The sequence below is a fragment of the Protomyctophum parallelum genome (genome assembly GCF_964188405.1).
Source record: "Protomyctophum parallelum genome assembly, chromosome: 21".
Taxonomy (NCBI): domain Eukaryota; kingdom Metazoa; phylum Chordata; class Actinopteri; order Myctophiformes; family Myctophidae; genus Protomyctophum; species Protomyctophum parallelum.
In genome coordinates, this window is record NC_139713.1 from 4,644,044 (window position 1) to 4,662,007 (window position 17,964).

A 17,964-nucleotide genomic window follows, 5' to 3' on the forward strand; every position below is an offset into this window, starting at 1 on the left:
GCTAAAAACGAAAAACACCAAAAATAAATAAATTAAAGTATTTCGGTCTATTGTGAAGTTTCATCAGAGCCGACTTGTGGTTGAAAATACTGGGAGCGGTCACATATGAGCAGCTTCCTGAGTGAGTCCGTTTCCTCTGCTTAAGTCATTTTCACAAGTTTCTCTGTCAGTGGATTTAGAAGACATTCGTAGAATCGTCCTCAAGTCTAAATAGGTTATTCTGGAGAAAACCTGGAGGACTTGACATCCAGTAAAGTGGGTCTTATGATCAAAATTAGACCATTATATAATGGTGTGTAAAACAGAGAAATCTGAAATTTGCCACGGACAAGTTAAGACCAAGTCTTTGCCACCATGGGCACATTTGTCCACGTACGGATCTGTTGGTGACCCCTGACCTCTGTACGGACAAGTTTGGTGACCCCTGACCTCTGTACGGACATGTTGGGTGACCCCTGACCTCTGTACGGACATGTTGGGTGACCCCTGACCTCTGTACGGACATGTTTGGTGACCCCTGACCTCTGTACGGACATGTTGGGTGACCCCTGACCTCTGTACGGACATGTTGGGTGACCCCTGACCTCTGTACGGACATGTTGGGTGACCCCTGACCTCTGTACGGACATGTTGGGTGACCCCTGACCTCTGTACGGACATGTTGGGTGACCCCTGACCTCTGTACGGACATGTTGGGTCACCACTGACCTCTGTACGGACATGTTGGGTGACCCCTGCAGCCACAACAGAACAGACTGCAGCATTACAAACTGGTCAGGCTACTACTGTGCCTCACCCCCCCCCCCCCCCCCCCCCCCCCCCCGAAACCCACCTCACCCCTGCCCACTTTGACAGGCTGGGATGGCTTAGGGTTGACGACAGAGTACAGCACCTTGCAATGGGTCTGGTCCACAAGATTCGATACACCACCAAGATGTACCTGTCTAAATACTTCACTAAGATACCCATGTACCTGTCTAGATACTTCCTTAATGTCAACAAAGTCCACACCCACAACACCATGCAGAGGGAGTTCAACGAACCACGTGCAACCCAGATTCGGCACAAACAAGGGACTAAATTAATTTCGCTGCTATGCCACAGAAATGTGGAACGCCCTACCAACAGTCATTAAGACATGTGAATCCCTTGACTCCTTCAAAACCGCTCTCAAAGGGCACCTATACGGACGGCTGCAAACTGGCCTCCATAAAATCTGAATCCCCCACCCACCCGTTTCTCGCCTCACTGTATGTTTTTTCCCCACTTTATGATGATTTCCTGTTTTTTGGCTATATAGAAGTGTGTATTTGTACGTCTCTAAATGGCATGATGAATTGAAAACGGTGGACCCTCTTGTAAACAAGTGTAGTGCTTTATGGTGTCGTCCACTCCACTCACAGTTAACAGTTTTGAGTATTGAGCTGTGCTTGAAATGTAGGCTACTGGAATTCTGCAAACTGTTAATAAATACTTCAAATCAATCAATCAATCAATCAATCATCATTGCCACCTGATCATTGGGTCCCAAAATGACAGCAATAGAGGGTATGCGAGTGACACATCATACCTGGAAGTTATGCGTGAACGCCCACTGAGTGGCAAAAAACTACTTTCTGGCCTCGACAGCCCCGTTCATCCACACAGAAAAGTCCTGTCTGATTGCATTAAAACAATGTTAAACTCACCAACATTGCAGCTGTACGAAAAGCTTGAATTATCCTCTTTCTATATCTGCAAAGTATATGTTTCATAAAAATCCACCATAGAAACATTATGAGATACTTTCTGTCAAGAAATGCCCTGCATTCTAAGTGTCAGAGTTTGGAAGTGCTTGTTTTCAATAACACAACATTTTGCTGCCTCCTGCAGACTCTATAGACTATAGTACAACAGCGTGAAGTGTACACACAGCTTCATTTGCTCATACAACCCAAGCAGCACCAGCAGGAAAGAGGGGGAAAAGGTTCGTACCTTGAGCTGTCTTCTACTTGACATCATCAGTTGTAGAAGCGGGTATAGCTGAGTTTTGCATAGCCCTGGTCCAAGGCTTACAGCGAGCCTCTCTCTGACGCCTTGTGGAAGTACCTTCCACAGCCCTCTGGTCAACAAAACGACGTAACCACTCATTACCGCAACAACCGCCAGTAATGTGATCCTGGCGGTTCGCGAGTGTAGGATAGCGTTACCGTAGTTAAATTCAGGGTACATTGCGTTATTAAAATGGCACAAAGTGCATTTTAGAGAGAAACTGGGGACCTGAGACGCTTCCCAGGTTGGAGAATAGACTTGTATATTCAGTGATTTCACTTAATTCAAATATCACTTATTTTTTTGTTTTGTTGTGATAATCCTCCCTACTATATAGTGTGCTGGCCATATAAGGAGTTCCTCCCTGTCCCCAGTTAACCCCTGGGGGTCAAAAAACCTTAGGTTTCATTTTTGACTCTCTATCCTGATTGGACGAAAGGCTGGGTCCCACAGCCAAAAACGAAACCTAAGGGTTTTTGAGTGAAATCACTGAATATACCTTTAAGGTCTAGCAGGCTTTGTTTGGGTGAGTATAGTTACGTCGTTTTGTTTATTTGCTGGTATTAGAAAAACAGCGCACAGGAGTGTAAATATGACCAGAGGGCTCTTCCACAAGGCGTCAGAGAGAGGCTCGCTGTAAGCCTTGGACCAGGGCTAAGTTTTGCACATCATACTGCAGTGTGTCCATGAAGGCTTTGTTGGGGACACGGTCACAGTATTCCAGGCATATGGACAGTGTGTCCAAGGCTTTGTTGGGGACACGGTCACAGCATTCCAGCCGGGCCAGGACATGATGGAGGCATATGGACAGTGTGTCCAAGGCTTTGTTGGGGACACGGTCACAGCATTCCAGCCGGGCCAGGAGACGATGGAGGCATATTATGGATGAGGGTCCGGTCCGAGCAACGGTCAAAGGAGTCTGGAAATGTTTTTGTTGAGATGGAAGATGAAGGATTTGACTTCCCACACATACTGGCTATGCAAATTGTTTGACAATTTCTTATAATAATAATAATAATAATGTTCAATATGCGCTTGTTCAATTATTGTTATTTTAGTATTTAAAAAAAAAACATTTGCAGGTGTTGTGAGCTTGTAGAAGTTATTCTCACTATTGTGTGACAGTCTTGTGCTCTTGTTATGAAGATTGAAGAAGTATGGTATTCATTTAGGGGGGGGGGGGGTTCTGCCTGACAGCAAACAAACACAAACAACACAATATTATTCACTTCACAGGCACAGCACACACATACACTAATTTATACTAGTTTTATTTGTTTGTTTGACCAAGTAGTGAGTGACATACACACAACAGTCACAATTCACCTCTATTAGCCATCAATGCTAAAGCAGCTAATTAACTGTAGGTAGTAGCTAGGCTAGGTAAGCTAACTCACCTGGTCTCTGGGGAATAAAGGACGGTGATTAAACTTCTCCTCCTGCTGTCACCGGCATGTCTCTGGGCAGTTTTCCACTCCCTGACAACACTGACAACTCTCCTCATCTTCCACGAGGTTTATAACGTGTTTATTTCACTGTTTGTTTTACTACCAAACACACAGGAGTTTGAGTCAAACGCTCGGCCTGTGAACCTTACAACAGCATGCAGCCTGTGTCACAACACAGACTAGACTGAATCGACCGTATCAATCTATAGGGAGCATTTGACTAAAATGTTTTGTGTCTCTATGGTGTTTTATTTAATATATATATTTTTGAAGGCTATATATTTCCTTTTTGGATGTTTGCCCCGCAGCCCGGCTCATGATGATAATTAAATGACAGGGTCCGCTCTGCCGCTCATGGTCTACTTTTCCTTCACTAGAGCAACCACTAGAGGGAGCCGTTTGCACTTAAAATGAAACCTAGTATTTCAGTAGGCCTAGCTACCACCCAAATGATCAACCTCTGCTGCTCAGCGCTCATTATTGTGAAAGATATCCCCAAAATGTAAATTATTAATTTATTATATTATTATATAATTATTATACAATTATTATGAGTCTTTGGGCACTGACTGACTGACAAAACGACAGTCATTTTCATTGTATTGCATTATTATTATTTTGTTCCCCACCAAGCTCCATAACTATACAAAGATAGTTTTAAAAAGCGTGTGGATAGCAGAGTTCACACCACCAACTATAACAAATAATATAATAATATCCACGGTTTGGGTTATCCGTGGATATCCACGGCTTGCTTGGAAAGCCGTGAATATCCACGGCACGGCTTCCATCCACGGGGCGAGCCGTTGATATCTCGCCCCAAAGCACGGATATCTCGCCCCATGTTTATTTTACCTTATTTCTCATATTAGAACATTTAGAATCAATGTTGTTTGTCAAAGGAGAACATTTAGAACCAGTTTTGTTGTTGTTGGTCAAATGAAAAGTATGCATGGATAATTAATGGCTCTAATGGCGGGGGGTGAGCCATTCTGGAAAGGTGTTTCATTCCTCCATTGTTGTTTGTGGTCTATTGGTGCACTATTCTATGTCTGCCTAAAAGTACAGTAGGCTACTTGTTAGAGTTAAAGATTTAACTGGGGACCTGGAGTCTGTGAAATTAAATAATACAAATTGTTATAGTTATAGTGCTCAGGGTGAAAGTTGAGTATAACATTAACACTCCTATGGCCACATGTAGGCCTATTCATTCTATAGGAGAAACATACCTGGAGATATTACAGTGAATAAATGATAAAACCCCCAAAACAAAAGTATAAAACCGATTAGAGACGGTTGCTTTCAGTGAGTTGATCTGTAACAGGAAGTTTATACCATTCATTGGGTTGTCTTTCTTTCAGACATTTCGTTTTTCTTCAAAGCAGTGTTGTTTTCGTCGACTAAAACTAAGACGAAAAATGTTCGTCGACTACCTTTTTCCACTGACGAAAACGAATGGAAACTAAATGAAAACTAAGCTACGATGACTAAAACTAAGACTAAATATACTGACAATTTCGTCGACAAATAAAAACTAGACTAAAATGTTAGGAAGGGACTAGTGGACAAGAGATCCAGTATAAGTAATTTTACTCTTGGTTGCATGCTGAAAATAGCGTTGCGACGCGTTGTGAGCTTGTAAAAACACTCATTGCGACGGCATCAAGGCCCACCAAAACACATTTTAGTCGACTAAATCACCTGTAGATTTAGTCGACTAAAATCGTATGACATTTAGTCGACTAAAACTAGACTAACACTAAGACATTTCCAGGTGACTAAAATGTGACTAAAACTAAATGAAGTTTCAGTCCAAAGACTATGACTAAACTACAATAGAAATTTGCTGCCAAAAACAACACTGCTTCAAAGAACAGACCATTGGTGTTTTGACAAGCTTCAGAGACGGAGATATGATCTGTTTATTGAGAAACGAGAGAAGCATCGATCCTTTATTAAACATAATGTCAGGGATCATCTCTGCTATTTCCACAGAGACGTACGTAAGATGGAACCAAGGTAGCATATTAGATCAGGGGTGGGCAACTGGCGGCCCGGGGGCCACATGCGGACCCCTCACCTTCACTTAATGTGGCCCTCATGTTAATGTCAGAATACTGATATAATGTTGGTTCCAGCCGTTTACAATTCCACAACACATTGCAAACATGACCCGCTGTTATTACTTCAGTCTAAATTAGTATAGCTCAATGCTCAGGATTCCAATTTGACAGTAATATATGGCCCTAGGGACTAGTGAGTGTGGAAATATAGTGGCCCTCTCAGTCATCAAAGTTGCACACCCCTGTATTAGATGAATGGATTTCTTTGCACATGTAAATACATTAAAGTACAGCACAGTATAGCCAAGAATCTTAATGGGGAAACAGAATAGAAATGTCCAGAAAAAACAGATAAAAACAGATAATGTAAAGGCATGCAGGAGATTAATGCAAGGCCATCAAAATATGGAATTTAAATTTAAAAAAATCGAAGAACGGTTGACATAGAAACATAGCTTTTTCAGAAAACTGTCAATTTCAAATAGACATTTTTAGAATCTGATCTCAGGTCAGAATGGGTTAATGTGATCTTTATGACAGACTGTCACAGGGGTGTGTACACATAGACATCAAAGGGGGCTTCATCCCTGGCCCTTTGTTTTTTCCCCGGTAAGTCTCCTCAACGTGAACACAGTATTTTTGCGCTGAACAAAATGTGTTTATAAATCCATGTCGTTAACACCGTCCTGCATCTCCACTATAGCTAAAGAGTGCTGGAAATAGTTGATCTGCAAGCTCTCAATGCGTCGCAGCGCGACACGTTGTGAGCTTGTAGATCTGCTATTTTCGCTCTTTCTTTTGTCCAAAAGTGCCCTCTTAATGGGATTTCTCTCTGAACGTCACTGCAGAGCCACACGGTCATTTGCAAGAGATCAGATGGGATTTGTATTTGTGTATTCAGACATTGTTGATCCATATCTGCATTGATTGATTGCTGTGGTTAACAACAACACAAAGTGGGCGTGTGGATAGTCAACGTATTGTTTGTGGCATCGGATACATTTGTACAATCCTACCGTCAGTCTCCGACTGTCCATATCACATTATACAATATTCATTCATTTAATTCATAAGAAGGTTCATGTTTCCTTCTGGATGTCAAATGATCCGTCCTCTTCACAGTTCGCGCACGTGTGTGTACAGTGACTTCTTTCAATGTCTCGTGTAGTGACATTATTAAACTCTTTATTTTTCTTTCTTTCTTTCTTTCAAAGAAAAAACATGAACCCCCACTCCTAAAATATATACCTAAAAGGTATTTTCCCTGTAATACCGGACCTCAACTGGAGGTTAAGTGCATTGCTGTTATGCTGACAAACACTGTGTTACACAATGTTATGAATATGATGTACAACACTGTGTTACACAATGTTATGAATATGTACAGTACAACACTGTGTTACACAATGTTATGAATATGTACAACACTGTGAGAGCCACATAACACTGTGATTTCTACCAATACAATAATGCTCGGCTCCAATTCAGTATTTTAGCCGTGACGTGAGCGCCCCCTCCTGAGATACTTCCGGGTCCTACTTTTGTGTCGCTTTTGTGTCCCCATGGAGTTATACTGTGACGCTCCGTCGGACTAAATCTGAGACGAAAACAACCACGAAAGTCTCATTTTACCGCTTTCCTTTCCTCGCAACAACAAAGCTGCGCTGCTCTCCCGAATCTGGCTGTGACAGGCCGTCTGCCCCACATGGAATACTATCGCCATTTTATTTTATTGTGTCAACTAAATCCTTATTAATGCAAACTAGATTCAACATAGTCAAGCCTGCACACATTCTAAATATACCCCCGAAATATTTTACCGAGCAAATGGACTGTCGCCACCTTCAATAATAATGATAATAATAGTCTTTATTGTCTCCACATCATATATTTTTGTTGTCATGGACACTTGCACAAAACATTAATAATTCCACTCGAGTTGGAAGCATTCAGACCCATTTTAACCCTCTATGGCTTCCTTTCTGAAAAATAACGTCAATTTAAAAAGATTCACACGTTTAGATATTCTATTTACAATGAGATGCGGACGGGAGCTGGTGCCACTTGGACCCAGACGTAACGTAGCACTACAAAATGACCTGGACGTAACGTAGCACTACAAAATGACGTCGGACGTAAATACTGAATAGTCTTTATTCAGACGGCGGCCATCTTGCGAGCAAGGTGCTACCTATAGGTGCAACTTCCCATTGGCAGCCCATTCGTCCACACAGAAAAGTCCTCTCTGATTATATATTAAACAACGTCAAACTCGTCAACATTGCAGCTGTACGAGAAAGCTTGAATCATCCTCTATCTGGAAAATAATCATCTGCAAGGAATATCTTGACAGGAAGTATAGCTCATAACATGTCTACGGTGGATTTTTTTTATGAAACAAACACTTCGCAGATAGTACGACGATAATTCAAGCTTTCCGTAACAGCTGCAATGTCGGCGAGTTTGACGTTGTTTAATACAATTAATCAGACCAGTGTGTGTCCAGTGGAAACCTCGTATGAATCTGATCTCAGGTCAGAATGGGTTAAATAGGACGTTTCAGTTTGGATGAATGGGCCGTCTATGGGAAGTTGCACCTAGGGAGCACCTTGCTGGTAAGATGGCCGCGGTCCGAATAAAGACATTTTAGGCATAAAGCTCGTGTTATTATGCGTCCTTAAAATAGAGTGGCTACTACAACACGACACCAATTAGTGCGATCGATCGTACAGGCTCAATGAACTCCCACACAACGTAAACAACATTCTGACGCTGCTCATTACGCTCAAGACATGCAGCGCTGGGCAATTATTAAGGCAGCTTTCTCTGCCGGCAGCCCAACGTCCTGGAATGAGCCTCGAAAGTCCTCTCTGGTTATAAAATCAGCTCGTTGTTGGTCCGTTTTGGTCCGTTCAGAGAAAAGGTCCTTTTATCACACTTTTATCCGTGTTTAAATACCTGTTGCCAACTGCAAACTGAGATGGCAACACATCAATTCAACACAGGCGCTAAACATGAACACGGGATCTCATACAGTTTCTTTAATACAAATGAGATGTTCTGTGCGTAGAGGATTGTAAAGCTGCTCCCCTGAAGACCGTCTGGGAGAAGATCCAGCCTACGACAGCTGTTCCTCGCATCAACAGTGACAGATGTTTTAAAGCTGAATTCATACTTTGTCGTGCGCTTGGTGACGCACGCCGGGGTGGGGGGGGGGGGGGGGGGGGGGGGGGTCGCCGATCTCCAAGCTCACCATGTGCTATCCACGCGGCGCTTTGCGAGCTTGTAGATTGGTTATTCTTTTCCGGCAGCGGGAGAGAAGGGTCCCAGGGAGAGAAGGGTCCCAGGGAGAGAAGGGTCCCAGGGAGAGAAGGGTCCCAGGGATCAGGTGGTCCACAGGAGAGAAGGGTCCCAGGGAGAGAAGGGTCCACGGGAGAGAAGGGTCCCAGGGAGAGAAGGGTCCCAGGGAGAGAAGGGTCCCAGGGACCCGGTGGTCCCAGGGAGAGAAGGGTCCCAGGGAGAGAAGGGTCCCAGGGACCTGCTGGTCCACAGGAGAGAAGGGTCCCAGGGAGAGAAGGGTCCCAGGGAGAGAAGGGTCCCAGCGACCCGGTCCGTGTGGAACACGTGGAATGGAGTGAAGAAGCAGAAGCAGCGGTCGGTGTCTCAGCCCAACGTGGAGTACTGGACTGGAGCGACGGACAGGTCCAGGTACTCCTGCAGAGGGAATCCACAGTTTAGAAAGAGTTATTGCCATGTTTTCTTTAAGACACTTCTGCTATCCTACTTTAAATGCGCCACGTCTCTGCGTGCGTGCGTGCGTGCGTGTCTGTGTGCGTGCACGGTTGTAATGCCCGTAACTCCAGAACCGTTTGCCCCACACCGACTTCATATTCGACACACGCGTTCCACACCCCCACAGGGAGTGCAGTGCCCGGTATCGAGTCGGGCGGACCCACGGTTCTCCAGAACCACCACAAAAGGCTCTGCCAGTGGGAATCCCCTCAGTGGGATATCCCCTCAGTGGGATATCCCCTCAGTGGGATATCCCCTCACCTGTGCAATTTCCAGCCTCTGCCTCAGCCAATTGACAACCCCACACCTGACAATTGATTAGCCTACTAATTAACCATTCCACTTGACAATGGGTATTATTAGCTTCCTAAGACCTGAGGCAGATTTTACAAATGCTTCGTGCCAAGGACCCCCCAAGGACCCCCCAAGGACCCCCAGGACCCCCCAAGGACCCCCCAAAGACCCCCCAAGGACCCCCCCAATATATTTGGCCGCGAACCCCGATCTGAAAATGTTTTATACCAGAAGAGAAGGTTTGTTTTATAGGACATTCAAAATATCCTTTTCATTTTTCAGAAATGTTCAAGAAAATGTTCTGAGCTTGAAGATCAGCCATGCTCCCATATGTTAGGGCTGAACCCTAAGAGTTATTTTTTTTAACCCATTCTGACCTGAGATCAGATTCATACGAGGTTTCCACTTGACACACATCACTGGTCTTGATTAACCCATTCTGACCTGAGATCAGATTCTAAAAATGTCAGTCGTTCTTCGATTTTTCAAAAAAATAGCAGACCTACAAGCTCGTAGCGCGCCACTCGGTGGCGCGCTATGAGCTTGTAGATCTGCTATTTTTCAATAGCTAAAGCATAACATGATGCTAACACCAAAATGGGTTCCCGTTCAGAATGGGTTAAATGTATGTTGCTATATATATATATATATATATATATATATATATATAATTTATATATATTACGTAAAATCTAAAATGTGCCAGACAAAATCCCGGTTTTCCTGGTGTTAATGGGTTAAATTTTCATGTTACCTGGTTGGACATGAGCGAGAGGCTGCTGTCTAGATGTTGGACTAGCAGCTGGAAGGTGGGTCTGCGAGACGGGACAGCGTGCCAGCAGTCCCTCATCAACGCGTACCTGGAACCACACAGTATGGTAGAGAGAGATTTAAAACCACACAGTATGGTAGAGAGAGAGATTTAAAGGGATTGTGACATTAAGAAAAAGGTTTTGGAATTGTTCTTATTTTTTTTAGGTTTTCAATTGCACCCAAAAAACATGAACTTTTAACATTCAGTAGATTTTCTGTGATCTGGGGTTTTCTGGCTCAAACAGGTGCTCTGATTTGCCGGCAGTTTGTGATGTAAGATCCTGCAAATCCCATATATGTCAATGGGATTTGCCAGCAGATGTCACTGTTTTCACTGTGTTGCCTGTTTTCATTGTAGCTCAAAAGGCTTCCAAACCCCAAAGAAAACTTCAGACCACAGAAAATCCACTGAATGTTCCAAAGTTCAGGTTTTTTGGGTGTAATTGAGGTCATAAAACCTAAAAGAAAAAAGAAAAAGAAAAATAATGTCATAAAACCTTTAAAACCACACAGTATGGTAGAGACTAGAGCAGGGTTCCCCAATAGGCGGCCCGCGGGCCATCTGCGGCCCACCGAGTGCCCCCTTGTGGCCCACGGAAGATTTTTTTTTTTTTTTTTTTTTGGGGGGGGGGTCCCAGATATAAATGGCATTAAATTGGGCTCAGTAGCCTCTGCATGTCAAACTGGCGGTCCTTTTCAAATTGGGGTCTTGCCCTGAACATTAATTTCAGGGCAAGGCCTCGACCTCGAGCCTGGTAACGTAGTCAAAATATGGCCCTTGAGGAAAATTAATTGGGGAACCCTGGACTAGAGAATCAATACAAACAGAACATCCATATAAGCATCCATATAGTCAGTTATAGCCTGTGTGTGTGTGTGTGTGTGTGTGTGTGTGTGTGTGTGTGTGTGTGTGTGTGTGTGTGTGTGTGTGTGTGTGTGTGTGTGTGTGTGTGTGTGTGTGTGTGTGCGTGCACACTCACAGCTCCTGTGTGCAGGCCGAGGGTCTCTCCATGCGGTGACCCTCCTTCAGCAGCTTGAACAGCTCCTCCACAGGCACCCCGGGGTACGGGGAGCCCCCCAGGGTGAAGATCTCCCACAGCAAGATCCCAAAAGACCACCTGACACACACACACACACACACACACACACACACACACACACACACACACACACACACACACACACACACACACACACACACACACACACACACACACACACACACACACACACACATTTGAATTATTTTATTTGGATCTGCACAAGAGGCGTAATACAATAGACCCAAACACTGATCAGAATTAGGTTATACATTATATGGTCCAACCAGATATAGCTGCTGCACATGCTTAACACACAGAGGGAAAAGAAGGGAAAAAAATATATATAGCACATTGTTTTTACTTGACACTACTAGACAGGTTTTTTTTTTTTTTTTTTTTTTTTTTTTTAAGCCACCTAGGGATAAATGAAACAACGCCTTCTCCAGACAGACAGACTGCCCATAGTAGCTGAGACAGAACAGTACACACACACACACACACACACACACACACACACACACCTAATAGACTCGATGCGTATGGGCGGAGAAGTTGGGATTCTTGCATATTCCATTCGCTGCGGTTTTGCCTTCACACTGCGCTGTCATCCGCGGCAATTGGAAACTTCATCAATGTGTTCCATTCATAAACTACACGGTGAGATCTATGGTGTTAAATTAATACTCTGAGTAAGTTAGGACGTTAAACTACTAGGGTAACGTGTGTCAGGGACTAGACGTCTCTCTCGCTCTCACTCTTGTGTACACACGCGTGTGCGTGCGTGTGTGTGTGTGTGTGTGTGTGTGTGTGTGTGTGTGTGTGTGTGTGTGTGTGTGTGTGTGTGTGTGTGCATATTCCACTGCTAGGTTCTTGGCTTACATACGATTCATGATGACTATTTATTATTTATTTGATTGATTACCGGCATGTTTCTGTTCTTGCTTACTGTAAGTCACTCTGCTAAATGCCTAAATTGAAAATGTGTTAGTCGTTCTTTCTTGTACGCCAGCACCTAATAAAGGTGTCCTCTCCTCCTCTCTGCACACTAAGATAACTAAGTATAGTCAAATATGGATTTGTAGACAGACTTACACGTCACTTTGGTGTGTGTAGATGCGGTCAAATAAGGCTTCCGGTGCCATCCACTTCACTGGTAAACGACCCTGGAGAAAAGAACGATACAAGTTACCACCCCACCAATCCATCTATCCTTCACAATAAAAGTCACCACCCCACCAATCCATCTATCCTTCACAATAAAAGTCACCACCCCACCAATCCATCTATCCTTCACAATAAAAGTCACCACCCCACCAATCCTTCTATCCTTCACAATAAAAGTCACCACCCCACCAATCCATCTATCCTTCACAATAAAAGTCACCGCCCCACCAATCCTTCTATCCTTCACAATAAAAGTCACCACCGACCAATCCTTCTATCCTTCACAATAAAAGTCACCACCCCACCAATCCATCTATCCTTCACAATAAAAGTCACCACCCCACCAATCCATCTATCCTTCACAATAAAAGTCACCGCCGCACCAATCCATCTATCCTTCACAATAAAAGTCACCACCCGACCAATCCTTCTATCCTTCACAATAAAAGTCACCACCGACCAATCCTTCTATCCTTCACAATAAAAGTCACCACCCCACCAATCCTTCTATCCTTCACAATAAAAGTCACCACCCCACCAATCCATCTATCCTTCACAATAAAAGTCACCACCCCACCAATCCTTCTATCCTTCACAATAAAAGTCACCATCCCACCAATCCTTCTATCCTTCACAATAAAAGTCACCACCCCACCAATCCATCTATCCTTCACAATAAAAGTCACCACCCCACCAATCCATCTATCCTTCACAATAAAAGTCACCACCCCACCAATCCATTTATCCTTCACAATAAAAGTCACCACCCCACCAATCCATCTATCCTTCACAATAAAAGTCACCAGCCCACCAATCACAATAAAAGTCACCACCCCACCAATCCTTCTATTCTTCACAATAAAAGTCACCAGCCCACCAATTCATCTATCCTTCACAATAAAAGTCACCAGCCCACCAATCCTTCTATCCTTCACAATAAAAGTCACCACCCCACCAATCCGTCTATCCTTCACAATAAAAGTCACCACCCCACCAATCCTTTTATCCTTCACAATAAAAGTCACCACCCCACCAATCCTTCTATCCTTCACAATAAAAGTCACCACCCCACCAATCCTTCTATCCTTCACAATAAAAGTCACCACCCCACCAATCCATCTATCCTTCACAATAAAAGTCACCACCCCACCAATCCATTTATCCTTCACAATAAAAGTCACCACCCCACCAATCCTTCTATCCTTCACAATAAAAGTCACCACCCCACCAATCCTTCTATCCTTCACAATAAAAGTCACCACCCCACCAATCCATCTATCCTTCACAATAAAAGTCACCACCCCACCAATCCTTCTTTCCTTCACAGTAAAAGTCACCACCCCACCAATCCTTCTATCCTTCACAATAAAAGTCACCACCCCACCAATCCTTCTATCCTTCACAATAAAAGTCACCACCCCACCAATCCATCTATCCTTCACAATAAAAGTCACCGCCCCACCAATCCATCTATCCTTCACAATAAAAGTCACCGCCCCACCAATCCATCTATCCTTCACAATAAAAGTCACCACCCGACCAATCCTTCTATCCTTCATAATAAAAGTCACCACCCCACCAATCCTTCTATCCTTCACAATAAAAGTCACCAGCCCACCAATCCTTCCATCCTTCACAATAAAAGTCACCACCCCACCAATCCATCTATCCTTCACAATAAAAGTCACCACCCCACCAATCCTTCTATCCTTCACAATAAAAGTCACCACCCCACCAATCCTTCACAATAAAAGTCACCACCCCACCAATCCATCTATCCTTCACAATAAAAGTCACCAGCCCACCAATTCTACTGTATATACAGCACTGTTTCCCAAACCCTTGCCCACAACAAACATTTGCCCACAGCCCTCCCATAAGACACAGAAAAAGATGGTGGCATTTTATCATGAGGACCAATTACAGTATGAAGGTAGGTTGAAAACAAACAGTGCCTATTGGCAGAACATTGTTACATGCAATACAGTTGACATGCTTGTTAGACACAGGCACGCACACGCACACGCACACACACACACACACACACACACACACACACACACACACACACACACACACACACACACACACACACACACACACACACACACACACACACACGGATATGCAAACAAAAGAAGGCGGATACACTGTTGACCTAGCCATGAACAAAGGAACAAAGATGAGTTTTCTGACTGACTAGTAACAAGGGGGTATAGCTCAGTGGTAGAGCATTTGACTGCAGATCAAGAGGTCCCCGGTTCAAATCCGGGTGCCCCCTCTATTATTTAACTCATTCTGACCTGAGATCAGATTCATACGAGGTTTCCACTGGACACACACTGGTCTGATTAACCCATTCTGACCTGAGATCAGATTCTAAAAAATGTCAGTCGTTCCTCGATTTTTCAAAAATAGCAGACCTACAAGCTCGTAGAGCGCCACTCGGTGGCGCGCTACGAGCTTGTAGATCTGCTATTTTTCAATAGCTAATGCATGACTTGATGCTGACACCAAAATGGGTTCCCGTTCAGAATGGGTTAAAAGCCTAATTTGTTACTACCAATCAATTAAAAAACAGAGACAGTTATTCATCGACTCATTTATGTACTGTATGTACAGTATCCACGCTTGGCTTACATTGGTGGTCTTCTTGTAGTAATCAAAGTGATGGATGTCTCTGGCCAGACCGAAGTCAGCTATCTTCATGACGGCGTCCTCAGTGACCAGCACGTTCCTGGCCGCTAGGTCTCTGTGGATACACTGGACACCAGATATTAATATCAATACACTGGACACCAGATATTAATATGAATACACTGGACACCAGATATTAATATGAATACACTGGACACCAGATATTAATATTAATACACTGGACACCAGATATTAATATTAATACACTGGACACCAGATATTAATATGAATACACTGGACACCAGATATTAATATTAATACACTGGACACCAGATATTAATATTAATACACTGGACACCAGATATTAATATGAATACACTGGACACCAGATATTAATATTAATACACTGGACACCAGATATTAATATTAATACACTGGACACCAGATATTAATATTAATACACTGGACACCAGATATTAATATCAATACACTGGACACGAGATATTAATATCAATACACTGGACACCAGATATTAATATCAATACACTGGACACCAGATATTAATATCAATACACTGGACACAAGATATTAATATTAATACACTGGACACGAGATATTAATATCAATACACTGGACACCAGATATTAATATCAATACACTGGACACGAGATATTAATATCAATACACTGGACACGAGATATTAATATCAATACACTGGACACGAGATATTAATATCAATACACTGGACACCAGATATTAATATCAATACACTGGACACCAGATATTAATATCAATACACTGGACACCAGATATTAATATCAATACACTGGACACCAGATATTAATATCAATACACTGGACACGAGATATTAATATCAATACACTGGACACCAGATATTAATATCAATACACTGGACACCAGATATTAATATCAATACACTGGACACCAGATATTAATATCAATACACTGGACACCAGATATTAATATCAATACACTGGACACCAGATATTAATATCAATACACTGGACACGAGATATTAATATCAATACACTGGACACGAGATATTAATATCAATACACTGGACACGAGATATTAATATCAATACACTGGACACGAGATATTAATATCAATACACTGGACACCAGATATTAATATCAATACACTGGACACCAGATATTAATATCAATACACTGGACACCAGATATTAATATCAATACACTGGACACCAGATATTAATATCAATACACTGGACACCAGATATTAATATTAATACACTGGACACCAGATATTAATACACTGGACACCAGATATTAATATTAATACACTGGACACCAGATATTAATATCAATACACTGGACCCCCTCAAGGACCACCTGGAACCCCCTCAAGGACCACCTGGAACCCCCTCAGGGACCACCTGGAACCCCCTCAGGGACCACCTGGGACCCCCTCAAGGACCACCTGGAACCCCCTCAGGGACCACCTGGAACCCCCTCAGGGACCACCTGGGACCCCCTCAAGGACCACCTGGGACCCCCTCAAGGACCACCTGGAACCCCCTCAGGGACCACCTGGGACCCCCTCAAGGACCACCTGGAACCCCCTCAAGGACCACCTGGAACCCCCTCAGGGACCACCTGGAACCCCCTCAAGGACCACTGGTTGAAAACCACTGGTCTCCAGTCGTTCTGAAAGCCCCCACTGAGGCCAGGTAGGCCATTCCTCGGGCCTCCTGGTAGGGTTCTAAATACTGACCTTCTTGGAGGCCAGGTAGGCCATTCCTCTGGTAGGGTTCTAAATACTGACCTTCTTGGAGGCCAGGTAGGCCATTCCTCTGGTAGGGTTCTAAATACTGACCTTCTTGGAGGCCAGGTAGGCCATTCCTCGGGCCACCTGGTAGGCGGCCGACACCAGCTCCCGGAGCTCCAGGGGGTCCAGGGAAGCCTGCGTGGTTCCGCTCCAGTAGTCCAGGCCCGGCGGGCGGCGGGCGTGCAGGAACTCCCGGAGGTTGCCCTGCGAGGCGTACTCCACCACCACGTAGAGAGGACCTGTTATAGACCGTACTGTTATAGACCGTACTGTTATAGAGGCGTACTGTTATAGACCGTACTGTTATAGACCGTACTGTTATAGAGGCGTACTGTTATAGACCGTACTGTTATAGAGGCGTACTGTTATAGACCGTACTGTTATAGACCGTACTGTTATAGACCGTACTGTTATAGAGGCGTACTGTTATAGACCGTACTGTTATAGACCGTACTGTTATAGAGGCGTACTGTTATAGACCGTACTGTTATAGACCGTACTGTTATAGACCGTACTGTTATAGACCGTACTGTTATAGAGGCGTACTGTTATAGACCGTACTGTTATAGAGGCGTACTGTTATAGACCGTACTGTTATAGACCGTACTGTTATAGAGGCGTACTGTTATAGACCGTACTGTTATAGACCGTACTGTTATAGACCGTACTGTTATAGACCGTACTGTTATAGAGGCGTACTGTTATAGACCGTACTGTTATAGAGGCGTACTGTTATAGACCGTACTGTTATAGAGGCGTACTGTTATAGACCGTACTGTTATAGACCGTACTGTTATAGACCGTACTGTTATAGACCGTACTGTTATAGAGGCGTACTGTTATAGACCGTACTGTTATAGAGGCGTACTG

General features: G+C 43.7%; 1 protein-coding gene across 1 annotated transcript in view; it reads right to left on the reverse strand.

Moving 5' to 3' along the window:
* Positions 1-8,860: 8,860 nt before the first annotated feature.
* LOC310879565 (fibroblast growth factor receptor 1-A-like) overlaps positions 8,861-17,964 on the reverse strand; it is a gene marked incomplete at its 5' end in the record, with an annotated part of 69,492 nt that continues 60,388 nt past the window's right edge. Inside the window, 6 exons of the mRNA XM_083794340.1 lie at positions 8,861-9,256; positions 10,383-10,488; positions 11,422-11,559; positions 12,577-12,647; positions 15,289-15,411; positions 17,143-17,333. Of these exons, the coding sequence (XP_083650466.1) occupies positions 9,206-9,256; positions 10,383-10,488; positions 11,422-11,559; positions 12,577-12,647; positions 15,289-15,411; positions 17,143-17,333 (680 nt within the window). The 3' untranslated portion in view covers positions 8,861-9,205. The remainder of the gene's footprint in view (positions 9,257-10,382; positions 10,489-11,421; positions 11,560-12,576; positions 12,648-15,288; positions 15,412-17,142; positions 17,334-17,964) is intronic.